General features: G+C 37.8%; 2 protein-coding genes and 3 non-coding genes across 5 annotated transcripts in view; 2 read left to right on the top strand and 3 right to left on the bottom strand.

The window, feature by feature from the left end:
• The window catches only part of LOC136268340 (cytoplasmic dynein 2 heavy chain 1-like), an 82,881-nt gene that overhangs the window by 19,081 nt on the left and 49,861 nt on the right, over window positions 1-13,939 (bottom strand). Inside the window, exons 25-35 of the mRNA XM_066063647.1 lie at window positions 10,810-10,932; window positions 10,049-10,472; window positions 7,378-7,496; window positions 6,891-7,073; window positions 6,544-6,767; window positions 4,592-4,707; window positions 3,733-3,941; window positions 1,799-1,975; window positions 1,451-1,746; window positions 986-1,274; window positions 758-856 (exon numbers count right to left, since the gene is read on the bottom strand). Coding sequence (XP_065919719.1) covers window positions 758-856; window positions 986-1,274; window positions 1,451-1,746; window positions 1,799-1,975; window positions 3,733-3,941; window positions 4,592-4,707; window positions 6,544-6,767; window positions 6,891-7,073; window positions 7,378-7,496; window positions 10,049-10,472; window positions 10,810-10,932 — 2,259 coding nt within the window. The remainder of the gene's footprint in view (window positions 1-757; window positions 857-985; window positions 1,275-1,450; window positions 1,747-1,798; window positions 1,976-3,732; window positions 3,942-4,591; window positions 4,708-6,543; window positions 6,768-6,890; window positions 7,074-7,377; window positions 7,497-10,048; window positions 10,473-10,809; window positions 10,933-13,939) is intronic.
• Window positions 2,284-2,356, top strand: Trnat-agu (transfer RNA threonine (anticodon AGU)). Its single transcript has one exon. It is a non-coding gene; the product is annotated as a tRNA-Thr (tRNA).
• On the bottom strand, window positions 3,259-3,331 carry Trnat-cgu (transfer RNA threonine (anticodon CGU)). The gene has a single exon. It is a non-coding gene; the product is annotated as a tRNA-Thr (tRNA).
• Trnat-agu (transfer RNA threonine (anticodon AGU)) lies at window positions 5,959-6,031 on the bottom strand. Its single transcript has one exon. It is a non-coding gene; the product is annotated as a tRNA-Thr (tRNA).
• Window positions 8,253-9,593, top strand: LOC136242045 (short-chain collagen C4-like). The gene is made up of 4 exons (XM_066033366.1): window positions 8,253-8,282; window positions 8,334-8,447; window positions 8,582-8,787; window positions 8,929-9,593. The coding sequence occupies exons 1-4, from the start codon at window positions 8,253-8,255 to the stop codon at window positions 9,521-9,523; spliced, it is 945 nt and encodes a 314-aa protein (XP_065889438.1). The 3' UTR covers window positions 9,524-9,593.

Raw genomic sequence — 13,939 nt, 5'->3', positions numbered from 1 at the left:
ACTCAGTTTGGGAACACCTGCTAGAACAGACATCCCAGCTCATAGTTCCTTAAAGGTAACGATGTTTCACTTTGTGGATAACAACTATTAATGCTGTAATCCTTGTAGTGTGAAGTACGTAAAGCTCGCATAAAGAAAAGACCTTCACGTGATCATGATTTATCATGTGATACATACATGCATCAAGCTGCAGTAGGTGTAGAGGAGCATAGCAGCCATTAACAGGATAGGGAGTGAAGAGATAGCTATGCAGTATATGTATAGCACTATTAGCTAGTGATAACATACCCCACAACACCTTTATATAAACGCATGTATGAACTGGGTAGCTACAGAGGAGCTGTATCAAAGGAACCCTGTGTGTCTGCATGGGTTTATGGTTAACTGGAGATGGCTATCTTTGGCCCCCCCCACTCTGAAAATCATTCCTACGCCTTTGATTCCCTCATTGAAGACAAACTAGTCCACCAGCAATTTTGCCAGTAATAGCCTACACGTGATCAATTTAGAGAGGTTACTTTATACTACTCTTCTAATTAAGTTTCCGAACAATCATTTTCAATAAGGCTTTTATATTTGAGATAAACATAGCAATTATTTTGCATAAATCTAAACAGAGACATGACCAAAATGGATTTCCTTTGAATATGCACAACATACACAGTGGCGGCCTATTTATGTACATTGCTTAGCTCTCCACTCAATGGTTCATGTGCTCATAGTTTTATGCATAGTTTATCAACATCATCATACATACCTCTAGTTGATAGCAGCATAGTTTACCAGTGTCCTCATCATAGTAAGTATCCAGTAGTCTACGTTGGTCAGGAGGTACTTCATGTGTCCACTGAAATACCTACAGACACATGCCATGCATGTATGGTACTACAAGTACAAATATTCATACAGTATGAATGTATCATTTTGTGAATGTGCTGTACATGTATGTTATGATTGACAAATACTTATGTACATATAACTTTACCATTTTAGCAAAGTTGAGTCTACTCTGCTCACCAAGATTACCCCCAAGACCTTTAATTAAGGCACAGGCAAACTGAGACTTGTTAGTGACATGTACCAGATGTGATAGACCATTAAGGGCCACTCCCACAAGAGTGGTTTCCACTACAAAGTCATCAGTGCTGATCACCCAGTTCAGTGCCTTGTAGAAGTAGTCTTCCATCCATCCCTCGAGGTGGGATGAGGTGGGTGACTGAGAGAGACTCTTCAACCATGATGCCACCAATGCCTTAATGTCTGTTTCTTCATCACTACATGAAGGATACACAATTTTTGTAAGTAGAATACATACAACACACACACACACACAAAAAAACTGCACCATTCACAAAAGTCAAGTTATTTATATTTTTTTACACAGTAACATAGACTCAGTTTACAATTACATAAAGCAGTAGTATGCGTTCAGGTGTATGTATATATATACCTCAGGAAGATCATTCCCATCCTGGATATTGTGGCTGGAGAGGCACAGGAGAGATCATGTGATTCAAACAGGAAGTTTACATTGGGACCAAACTGTATCCTCTCCCCTGAGGGCATTGTTAACAATCTATTATCATCCAGTACACTGTTCAGTGACTCTATCCACTCTGGGTCAATATCACCATCACATATGATCCATGACTGGACTGATGTGGGCTCCTTCACAACTTGTCTGGCACTGTAGGTCAGTACCCCATCAGTCCATTCCCTTGTGTCTATATCAATGTGACCAAGTAGCTGTAGGAATAGCATATAGAATACATACATACATACGTACATACGTACACACCTGTGTCCTAGGCATGGCCTTAGGATTCATGACATATTGTTTAACAGATTGGCCTAATTTGGTCAGAGCAGCTCTCAACACTTTCCACAGGGTAGACTTGCCACTACCACTAGGACCAACTATCACCACTCCCATCCTCTGTCTCAACTGCTCCATCAACTCTAATGCCTTACTGATCTGTTAGAAAATAAATATGTAAATGACATAATATCAAACAACTAAGCAAAATGTGCTACTATGCAATGGGCACTACCGGTTTAAAAAATTTTGGAGGCAAAAATTATAGATGAATTGTAACTACAAGCACTTTTGCCCAGTACACATTGGTTAGGTCTGAATAAGTAGTAAGTCTTTCGAGGATTTTTAAAAGTGTACTGCTAAATTTTATTATGGCATTATGATTGTTGAAAGTTTCTAGCTGTATCCTATTTTGATTTAACTGCTCATAGTCATAAAACACTGTACAGTGCAATGAATTACAACTAGCCCTTGTAGCTCAGTGGTTAGAGCACTGGTCTAGTGAACCAGGGGTCAAGAGTTCAATTCTCTTCTGGGGCTTTGTTTTTTCTTCTTTCTTTTATCTTATTCTGTACTGATTTTATGTAGAATCAAACTTTGAATAAGCATACACTATATGCACAAAGAATGGTTATTGCTGTCCTGAAAACCTGCTTGGGCTTGCTTTTTGTCTGCTATTAAGTTTCTCTGTGGCTGCTACGTAGCTAACATTTCAGTCTACTTTATAAGTAATAATATACATGTAGCTATTGTGTACATCATCATTTACGCATGTTAGTCTAACAAAAAATTCAAGATTTTATGCAGAATTTCATAATACCAAAGGTATAGGACGGTGATTTTTTGTACAAACAAGTAAGTCACTTCATTGCATTTACGGCCAGGTGGGCAAGCAAATGGTCTTTCTGAAATTGTTTTCCTATGTGTATATGTACATATGCATGTAAAAAGGCTGCATATGGTGCCTGCATTACACTTCTGGGCAGGCAAGCTTTGCATTAAAGTACTAAGGACATTGTGTAAACCTTTCTCAATGGGATCTACAGGTATCAAACAGCTCAAAATAACACAGCTGGCCTCCTAAGCTACAGGGAATAACAAATTCCTCTAAGTTGAAGGGGTATGTTCTATAGATACGTACATGAACATAAATTATCAGAGGCTTTGCCTAAAAAAATTAATGCTATAGACAAAGTACAACACAGTTAAGGAGATATTTCTGCACATCATTGGTATGTTTGAGTTGCACTTCCTTAGCAGTGTAATTATGGAATTACAAAATAATTCATTAATTACAAAATACAAATTTATTAGTTGATAACTCTGTATGTATTACAACACAAAATCTATTTAGCAATAGCATAGTACATTGTTGATTGATACAAGCGCACCTGGTTCAGCAGATGTACTGCACATAAGTGATAAAAAGAGAATGCAAATCTAGCCCCAGAAGAGAATTGAACTCTTGACCCCTGGTTTACGAGACCAGTGCTCTAACCACTGAGCTACAAGGGCTTGTTACTTATGAACTTAAACATTTAGGTAACAAGTCCTTACAAGAGTCCGTCAGTGAACAAAACTCTAAACAAAACTAAACTCTTGGCTGATAGTTTACCTAGTGAGCATATACATGAGACAAAAATTACACTAGATAAATAATAAAACAATCAAATTTGCATTAAATGTCTAGCAGCACTACATATAACTTGTTATTCAGCAGAACCTATAGTATTTAAAAGTGTCCTGATTATCAAATTATTATTATTTCCCAGACCAAGTGTATTAAAGAGCACTTTTTCTACATAAAGGTATATGCATGTATATCATTGGGTTATTACATGAGTACGTAGTGAACACAGACGTCAACATTTACAAGTGTCCACAACACCAGATACCATCCACACTAGTATCCATACCTGTGATTCAATCACTACTAAATTGGCCTCAGCACAGGCCTCCTTAAGAGCCTTCTCTAAGTCATGGTGTTCCACATCCTGGAAGGAGACATTGGGGAACACATCTTTAATGAGTGAATCAAATCGCTTGCTGTCAGCAAACGTTAGTTTAGAGTGTGTGTTCAGCCTCAATGCTTGTACTGCAATCTTCATCTCAGTTTCAGGGGTCACTACAATAAGGAGAAAGAGATTCTGTGATAGATAAAGACTACACAGTACACTGATCTATAATAAGCACCAACAAAATCATTGTAGGCAGCTAGGCACATGCAGAGCATATGGAAAAACATTATTACACAGCACAGTCTACATGACAACAGAATTTAACACAAATGTTAATAGTGATATGACGTAGTGCAGCACGTTATGTTTTTAATGATTATTCATGGAGAGCAGTGTTACTAATATGCTTTCTAATCTCAAATTGCCTACTCTAGATCAACGTCGTACCTACAACAAACTAGTGATGTTTTTTAAACTTGTTGAAGGCATTATAGAGATCCCAACCCTACAACTTACACCACTCATATCAATCACCAGGGGACACCACAAATGATACAGAATTCCACAAATGATACAGAATTCCACAAATGATACAGAATTCCACAAGCCAGAAGTAACCTATTCCTACATTCCTTTTTTACCATCAACCATCAAACTTTGGAACAAACTACCCAATCATTTAGTAACTACATCATCCTTAAAGAGCACCTGACTGATTATTTAATGATGTAATAATAACTAATATCTGTGTGTTTGTACTCTAGTTTAGTATACACAGTAATAAATATAATATAATAATGTGGTAGAGCAATGTAACCTTTCTGGCTATTATTATTCATCCGTTCAGTTTGTAGCAAGGAGCCGCATCCCCTCAGAACAGTCTTGAGAGCACGTAGTCCCCAGTCATAGTGTTGTTGTGGTGACAGTAACTCCCTAATGTGAACAACATGTGTAACACAGTGTAGAGTGGAATCTGTAATTTGTATACAATTTATATATGTGTATACAGTACACCTATCACAAATCCTATCAGGATATTACATACGTATGTACGTATGTATGTATGACAACTCACATTTGCAGTGTGCATAAAAACAATCTACAGTATGTACGTATTACCAAGAGTATATAATGGGGAGGGAGAGTATCGAACTGTGCTATAAGCTGTGAAAAAAGAGCCCATAAGGTAACCCACATACCTTCGTTTCTTCTTGTAAACCTGGCCACTGTTGATTGCTCAGATTTAACATCTTAAAAGTTTTGATGGGTGGTCATGGAATTGCAATGACTGAAATTCCATCTATGGATGTGTCACTTTCGCTAGCAAAACTGTTGAGGCATGGGATGGCGACCATGATGAAATCTCAAATGAAAATCTCGACCATAATGAAACCTTGATGTTTGCTTTTGAGGTTAGCTGCTTGTATTCTTTGTACGACAAATTCCTCTGCGTGATGTGCCATACTTTTCTCGAGTACACTGTTCTATCACTCAGTAGTCATGCACACAACCCACTGTGCTTATAATTAATTACCAACCAACACAAATCACTGAGTTGTTTAAACAATGCCATAGGACTTTACGGGCTCCTTTTTCACAGCGCACAGCACTCTCCCTCCCCAATATATATACTCTTTAGTATTACTAACACAAGTATAATCTAATATGAGTAACTACATAAATGTGCCATATAGGGGGGAAATTTCGAGGAATAAAATTTTTGCAAATTGAACGAGTGGTGACAGCTTTGAAAATATATGTTCAAGGTAACATGTATCAGCTTTGATTATTCACAGAATTTGTGAATGCAGCAAGAATCTGAAAATTAGCATTTTATATGTCTCTGTGAAAATTTCTGCTTATACAGTATACAGCTGCAACAGTGAGGAATCTAACTAGCATATATTCTAATGGTTCTGGCAAAGCCAAGCACAAAAGCAAAATAAAGAAAAAGATAACCATAGCCCCAGAAGAGAATTGAACTCCTGACCCCTGGTTTACTAGACCAGTGCTCTAACCACCGAGCTACAAGAGTTATAAGCATCTTTAAATTATGCACTGCATATTTCATTGATATAATTAACATAATATACACATACCCTACACTGCTATGTATGTAAGTATGCAAAAATTATCTTTCTTAGGAAAATGAAAACATATCTATGCGATTAAGAAAAAAAAATCAGCCCCAGAAGAGAATTGAACTCTTGACCCCTGGTTTACTAGACCAGTGCTCTAGCCACTGAGCTACAAGGGCTGGCTTATGTCAAAGATACTGTATATGGACATTTGACATTTAGACATGAAATGAAGCAAAGCCTTACCACTTACAAGGCACTAACCAATAAAGTGAACTTCAATTAAATTATACATAATGCTTACAAGCCTACCCTTTCAAGCAGAAAGTTTATATACCATATTTCCTAAACGCTGTACCTTCAATACTTGAGTGGTGTCACAATCGATGTTGAAAATAAGAGTTTAAACATTGCTTTCGAGCATCGAGTGATGGTTGAGTTTGAATAGTCACCACATCAATTTTTTGAACTAAGGTAATAAACTCTATGGTGTTTAAACCAAAGTAAATGTCTTTTTTTGGCTTGTTACAAAAATACAATAGTTGAAAATTTATGTGTATTTTACGTACTGGTATATGCACTGTGTACATATACTGTGCGTGTGTAAAATGTACTGAATAGTATGTATCAAGCATAGTCTGATAACATACACACAGTGTATATGACTTATGCACATGGAGCACATGCTTACATGGATAGGGTGAAGAGAGCCACAAGCTTCCTTCCCAAATTCTTAGCCTTCTTGAACCCTTCAGAGAAGAGGATCACTTCAGCAATCTGCTCATTGTCAGGACGTGACATAGCCACTGGACGGAATAGCTGCTTCAGGTTATCAGGGAGTTTCTGTCTTCCTCCGTATCCCTTACCAGCTGGGTTCATTGTGATGAATATGCCAGCATTGGGGTCCAGATCAATCTGTTGATGAATCAATATATAATGCATGTGTATGCCTTTAAGAGAATCTTTTGAACTTATATGGTTTAATTGAAAAGCATCATGTGGAGATTAAGGGTCAAAATTATTGTACGTATGACTAACCTGTTTATCCAGTAATTCAGTAGTAGTGGCCCGGTTCTTAATGGAAGCTTGTATGGTCTGTATTTGCATGGACACAGCTGACAACACAGCCTCCTCCAGACGATTGAACTCATCAAAACAACCCCAGGCACCACACTTCACCAGTCCAATGAAGATACGTCCCATTGACTTCACATCAATGCCCTATATCAGTTACACAGTATATGCATGTGTACATGACCAAACTTATTGGCTATAGTTGTCTCACCCAAGTATACAAGTGCAATTAGCAGGTATAATAGGAAAATTCCCCTTTAGCAGCAGGGCTGATACTATACTTCATTTATTGATGGTGGTATAGGAATGTGGGGTTGTAATCTAAATGTTATCTTTTGAGTGATGCATGGATGGTTCACACCCAAACACACATGCACGCACGCACGCACGCACACACACACACACATGCACATACGTATTCAACACAACAAATTTTCACATGTTTACTCACTTCATCACAGTTGAACACTAACACTTGACGTCCAAACAACCCTCCTAGAGCTTTCACTGATTCAGTCTTTCCTGTTCCAGCAGGACCATAGGGGTTTCCCCCTAGTCCCATGTGCATACCTGCAATTAGCAACATACATAATCAATATAATGATCATCTCTACCAAACAAATACTAACAGCAAGTGTACATGTCATGTCAACCATATACATATGTCAACTACTACTACTGTAGCTATTGGTGGACAGTAGAGATTCTGGAAATGATAGAACAATTTCAAAATTGCTGACATTACTCATTATTTACGTAGTTGCTCACAAAGTCTGTTCAAAAAGACTAACTACATAGAGCATAATTTCAGAGGATTGGAAGATATTGCATAATATTCAAATTGTGCATAAATCATAATGAGGTTGCTAATCCATATTAAACAAGTTTCATGCATGAAATACTACTACAAGTGGTATTATGCTTCATCTACAGAACATTCCATAACATGTACAATGAGTTACTATAATTATAGTGACAAAACATTACTATTCTAGGTAAGCTATTTTTCAACAGTACGGTAGCTATGTATAGATGTACTGTGCCACCAAATAACCAGATGTGCCACAGTGTGTACAATGTAATTGTTCACAATTACGCACTATGTACATTGCCTAATAATTACAACACAAGTGCCCATATATAGTCAGTAAGCAAGGGAATACCTACATATGTACTTTACGTGAACCACATAACTTATGTACATATAAGGTAAAGATGTCTATTATATGCTACATATATGTAATTTCTGTGTCAAGCTGTCTCCTACAAAGAACCGTATAAAAGCACTGTATCATTTATAAGCTATCATAAAGCAAAGTCAAAGCAATGGCAGTCAGTACAGTACTAGTTGGTGTGGTATTATCAGTAGTGTGTTGTGTGGTGGTAGTTGGTGGTTGGTACTTACAGTCCTCATTGATACAGTTACAGATACAAGTGATGGAACAACACTATCACAATCAGGAGCAGACTAAACACATCGAACAACTAACAAACAAATTGTCACACACAACAACCAGATCAGTGAACTAAACATTGTCATAGATTTCTTACTGAGTAGGAATGGAAAGGTACAACTACTAGCATAATAGTGAAACTATATAATGATCATTATCAATTATATTCATGATTTACTAACACTCTATATCACCCAATAGTATAAAGATGATCACAAAACAGGTGGCAACACCAGTCATCATGAAATAGTTAAGAGAGAACAATCACAAACTACAGTTCAATCAGATAATACCATTGTTAAACTACTACACGGTAGAGATGGTGTGCAAGGTAAAGATGGTAGAGATGGTCGTGATGGAGTACCAGGAGTGAAGGGAGACCAAGGGCCACAGGGATCAAAGGGAGATCAAGGGATACCAGGGTCAAAAGGAGGACAAGGATCAAAGGGAGATTGAGGATCCAAGGGTGATCCAGGATCAAAGGGAGAAGTCAGGGATGGTAGAAATGGTCGTGATGGAGTACAGGGTATCAAGGGAGATGTTGGTCCTCGTGGAGATAAAGGAGATCAAGGATTAACAGGACCAAAGGGAGAACCTGCAGGAGGACTAGTCTATGTTCGATGGGGTCATGATTCTTGTCCTAGTACTGGAGCACAACTGGTATACTCTGGGAGAGCTGGTGGATCAGAACACAGACACAAAGGAGGAGGCAGTAATCTACAATGTTTACCACTAGACCCCAACTACCTCAGATCTCAACCTGGATCACAAGACAGTGCTTTCATGTATGGAGCAGAATATCAAGGAACTAATGGACTAGTACCAAACACACATAATGCAAAGGTACCTTGTGCAGTATGTTATGTATCCACCAGAACAGCACTCTATATGATACCAGCAAAATATACTTGTCCAACTGGTTGGACCACCGAGTACTATGGATATCTTATGACAGAACGATCTACTAATGTCCACTACAGATCTCAATTCTTGTGTGTTGACAGTACAATGGGAACAGTGATAGGATCAATATATGATCATAATGGTGCACTTTTTAGTCTGGTTGAAGGAAGATGTGGATCTCTTCCATGTCCTCCTTATGAACAGACCAGAGAACTCACTTGTGCTGTGTGTACCAAGTGAATATTGAACTGACTAAAGCTTTAAATTTGTAACATTTTAAGCATGTAGAACTTTGATATTGCACATTGTATATGTACAGACTCCTCTAATAGTAACTATAAACAGTCTACTGCAATAGGTACATGTTGTGGCTTGAAATTTCATCCACATAAATTTCCAATTTTTGCATATGAAATGCCATAAGTTGGTAGATGGAGAGAGTCACATGGCATATAGCCGATCTCCCTCCACTATACTTGAAATGGTGTTCTACTCTAAAGGATTCATGCAGAAACTAGACTCTTAAAATGTTGTTACACACATGGTGACTATGAAATCACATCATTCTAAGAAAGTGAATCCATTGTCAATGTTACTTTATTAGGTGTAGATATCTAGCAAAAATAACTTTATGCAATTTCTTTCCAAAAATTATAAGCACGCACATGCATTTAACAACCAGATTAAATACATTACACATGAATGACAATATGTATGAATTCAGTGGACTATTACATATATCAATTACACTCAAGTCTTCCTTACCTTGTGTTAATGTTAGGTAACACTTATCAGTTAGTGGGGTGTGTACCAGTTTGGCAGCATTACCCTGATACTCGTAGGTGTAGTTGAACTCAGCATCCACCATCCTCATTATACACTGGCCATGCTTCACATAGAACCTCAACTGTTTCTGCCACAGCCAGTCTCCTACAGAGTTCACTGTGATAGTGCCATCAATTAGGACATGTACTACATCAATGAAGTGTATTGTATCCAGTATTAAAGATTTGAGCTTTAGTTCTAGTACGTGTGAGTCAGTGTCTTCGCTGGATGATGAAAGTCGTTCAGTGCTTGTGTATGCTTCCAGTTGGGACTCTAGTTCAATAAGTAGTTCACTAAGAGTGTGAGTTGAGATGGCTTGTTCACAACGTTCTGTGAACAGGACCTGCTCAGCAAGACAAAGTATCTGCAACAAGAAATTAAATTTAGTAATTAGTGTAATAAATGATTTCTATTAAAGGAATATTATTGCAATACAGAAAAGAACTAGGGATTCTAGACAGCTGGATTTTATTTTCACCAGATATGTGGTTATGCAGAGAGAATAATTGGTACAAAAAAATCAGCAAACTGCTGCTAATTTATTGCCTCGCATTGATCGAGTGCACAATGGAGGCAATGAAATAAGCATATTTGCTGAACTCCCCAAACTAAAATTTGCAAATAATTACAACCATGCATACCATAGATTACATATGCACGTATGTATGTGGAAATAACTTTAAGGACAATGTGTGGCTAACCTGAGAAGGATAGTTGTTAGGGTTGATGCCACTTCCACCTTCTTTCTTACCATCTTTCAGACATTGTATTAACAGTTCTTGTAGTGTGTACTTCATCTGGTCTGCAAGGTGACCCAGCCACACCTACAGTATGTATATAGTATGATGTAAAGCTATATAAAGCTTACATGACCACAGCTGTGACAATAAATGAAGTGTACACTGTACATGAATATTACGAAACAAATTATTGCTACTAATAATATCTAATCAAAAACAGCCAAGCTGTAAAAAAAGGTGTGGCCCCCAAAAAGGCTATGGTGAAAAAAGATGTGAAATCCAAGGTGGCGGCCAAGAAATAGCTGTGATGGTAGGTTAATGGTAAAAATTTTAATAACAACAATTCAGGTGAATTTGATGCCAAGACCAAGTGGCACAAAATTCACCTGAATTGTCGTTATTAAAATTTTTACCGTTAACCTACCATCACAGCCATTTCTTGGCCGCCACCTTGGATTTCACATCTTTTTTCACCATGGCCTTTTTGGGGGGCGCACCTTTTTTTTACAGCTTGGCTGTTTTTGATTAGATATCACTTCTTTTTGTATTTGTATACTGCAAAGCCAGCCTATGGCTGGCTTTGGGGCTTTTTTAACCCATGTGTTTTTTTTATTTACCACAGGAAGAAGAAAAGAACTTATAGAAGATTTTTAATACTTCAATTATTTTTGATTTTATTAGTAATTATACAAATTATATACATATATTTATTACATGCCCATTATTCCCCACAGGATATTTTTTAGCAGCTGATCTCTCTACTGGGTGACTTGAAATATAGCTGAACTATATACAGGATGGTTTCTTTGTAGCTGAACTCTCTACAAGGTGACCTCTTCTAGCTGATTTCTCTACAGGGTGATTTGTTTCTAGCTGAACTCTCTACAGGTTATTTGTTTACAGCTAAACTCTCTACATCCATGGTGGTTTCTTTGTAGCTGAACTCTCTACATGATGGTTTATTTGTAGCTGAACTCTCTACAAGGTGACTTCTTCTAGCTGAACTCTCTACAGGGTAATTTCTTTGTAGCTGAACTCTCCACATGATGGTTTCTTTGTAGCTGAACTCTCTACAAGGTGACCTCTTCTAGCTGATCTCTCTACAGGGTGATTTGTTTCTAGCTGAACTCTCTACAGGTGATTTGTTTGCAGCTAAACTCTCTACATGGTGCTTTCTTTGTAGCTGAACTCTCTACATGATGGTTTCTTTGTAGCTGAACTCTCTACAAGGTGACTTTTTCTAGCTGAACTCTATACAGAGTGATTTGTTTGCAGCTGAACTCTCTACATGATGGTTTCTTTGTAGCTGAACTCTCTATAAGGTGACCTCTTCTAGCTGAACTCTTTACATTGTGTCTAGTTTCTAGCTGACCTCTCTACAGGGTGATTTGTTTGCAGCTTAAATCTCTACAGGGTGATTTGCTTGTAGCTGAACTCCTTACATTGTTAGTTTCTAGCTGATCTCTACAGGGTGATTTGTTTGTAGCTGATCTCTCTACAAGTTGATTTGTGTGTAGCTGATCTCTCTGCAGGTTGATTTGTTTGTAACTGATCTCTCTACAGGGCAATTTGTTTGTAGCTGAACTCTCTATAAGGTGATTTGATCTCTCTGCAGGTTGATTTGTTTGTAGCTGAACTCTAAATCTCTCTGCAAGTTGATTTGTTTGTAGTCGATCTCTCTACAGGGTAATCTGTTTGTAGCTGAACTGTCTATAAGGTGATTTGTTTGTAGCTGATCTCTCTGCAGGTTGATTTGATTTAGCTGAACTCTTTACAGGTTGATTTGTTTCTAGCTGAAGTCTCTACAGGGTGATTTGTTTCTAGCTGATCTCTCTACAGGGTGATTTGTTTCTAGCTGATCGCTCTACAGGTTGATTTGTTTGTAGCTGAAATCTCAACAGGGTGTATTGCTTGTAGCTGAACTCCTTACATTGTGTCTAGTTTCTAGATGATCTCTCTACTAGGGCTGAGCGATACTACCGTTTTAGCGATATATCGCGATATTTTGAAAGTATCGATATCGCGATATTTTGTTATTAACTATCGTGATACCATGCCTGTACATTATTGTCATTGAAAATCCATTTGTTATGCAGTACTAGGCTAAGAATCCTTGTAAATGATTAAGTCCACCCATCTGGTTTCCCCTGCAGAGAGGTGTGAACACCATAACAACCTCAAAGCATGTGTTACAATAACTGTTACTGTAAACAATGATGATAGTGGCTAGTTTGCTATCACCTATAAGGACTTCCTGCAGGAATGCTGAGCAATATGCTATGTAGCACCAGCTATGATTGACTTATTTGTAAGTATCGTGAACTATTCAGTATCGTGAATAGTGGCTTTAGTATCGATCGTGATACTAAAATGGCAGTATCGCTCAGCCCTACTCTCTACAGGATGATTTGTTTGTAGTTGATCTCTCTACACATTGATTTGTTTCTAGCTGAACTCTCTACAGGGTGATTTGTTTCTAGCTGATCTCTCTACAAGGTGATTTGTTTGTAGCTGATCTCTCTGCAGGTTGATTTGTTTTAGCTGAACTCTCTACAGGGTGATTTGTTTCTAGCTTATCTCTCTACAGGTTGATTTGTGTGTAACTGATCTCTCTACAAGCTGATTTGTTTGTAGCTGATCTCTCTGCAGGTTGATTTGTTTCTAGCTGATCTCTCTACAAGTTGATTTGTTTGTTGCTGATCACTCTAAAGATTGATTTGTTTGTAGCTGAACTCTCTACAAAGTGTTTTGTTTGTAGCTGATCTCTCTACAGGGTAATTTGTTTGTAGCTGAACTCTCTGCAGAGTGATTTAATTGTAGGTGAACTCTCTACAGGGTGCATGACTTGTTTATAGCTTAACTCTCTTCAGTGTGACTTGTAATGTTCTGGATTTCTACAGTGATATAATTGTAGCTTAACTCTCCACAGGGTGACTTGCTTTTTGCTGAACTGTCTATAAGATTAACTGTTTGCAGCTGAAGTCCCTACAGAATAACTTGTGATGCAGTAGAATTCTATAATGGAGTAAATAAATTAGCTGAATGCTCTATTAGGGTGACTGTTCTATTAGAGTATCTCGATCTCGCATTT

Source organism: Dysidea avara, chromosome 1 (assembly GCF_963678975.1).
Source record: "Dysidea avara chromosome 1, odDysAvar1.4, whole genome shotgun sequence".
In the NCBI taxonomy this organism is placed as follows: domain Eukaryota; kingdom Metazoa; phylum Porifera; class Demospongiae; order Dictyoceratida; family Dysideidae; genus Dysidea; species Dysidea avara.
Note: the sequence above shows the minus strand (reverse complement) of the source record. Positions and strands in the feature narration are given on the sequence as shown.

Excerpts from the sequence above, each read along its gene's own strand:
- LOC136242045 (XM_066033366.1), top strand. The coding sequence starts at position 8,253 with ATGGCAGTCAGTACAGTACTAGTTGGTGTG. Across the intron at positions 8,283-8,333 it reads GTACAGTACTAGTTGGTGTG|TCCTCATTGATACAGTTACA; the intron begins GTATTATCAGTA and ends TGGTACTTACAG. Across the intron at positions 8,448-8,581 it reads CACACACAACAACCAGATCA|TATAAAGATGATCACAAAAC; the intron begins GTGAACTAAACA and ends ATCACCCAATAG.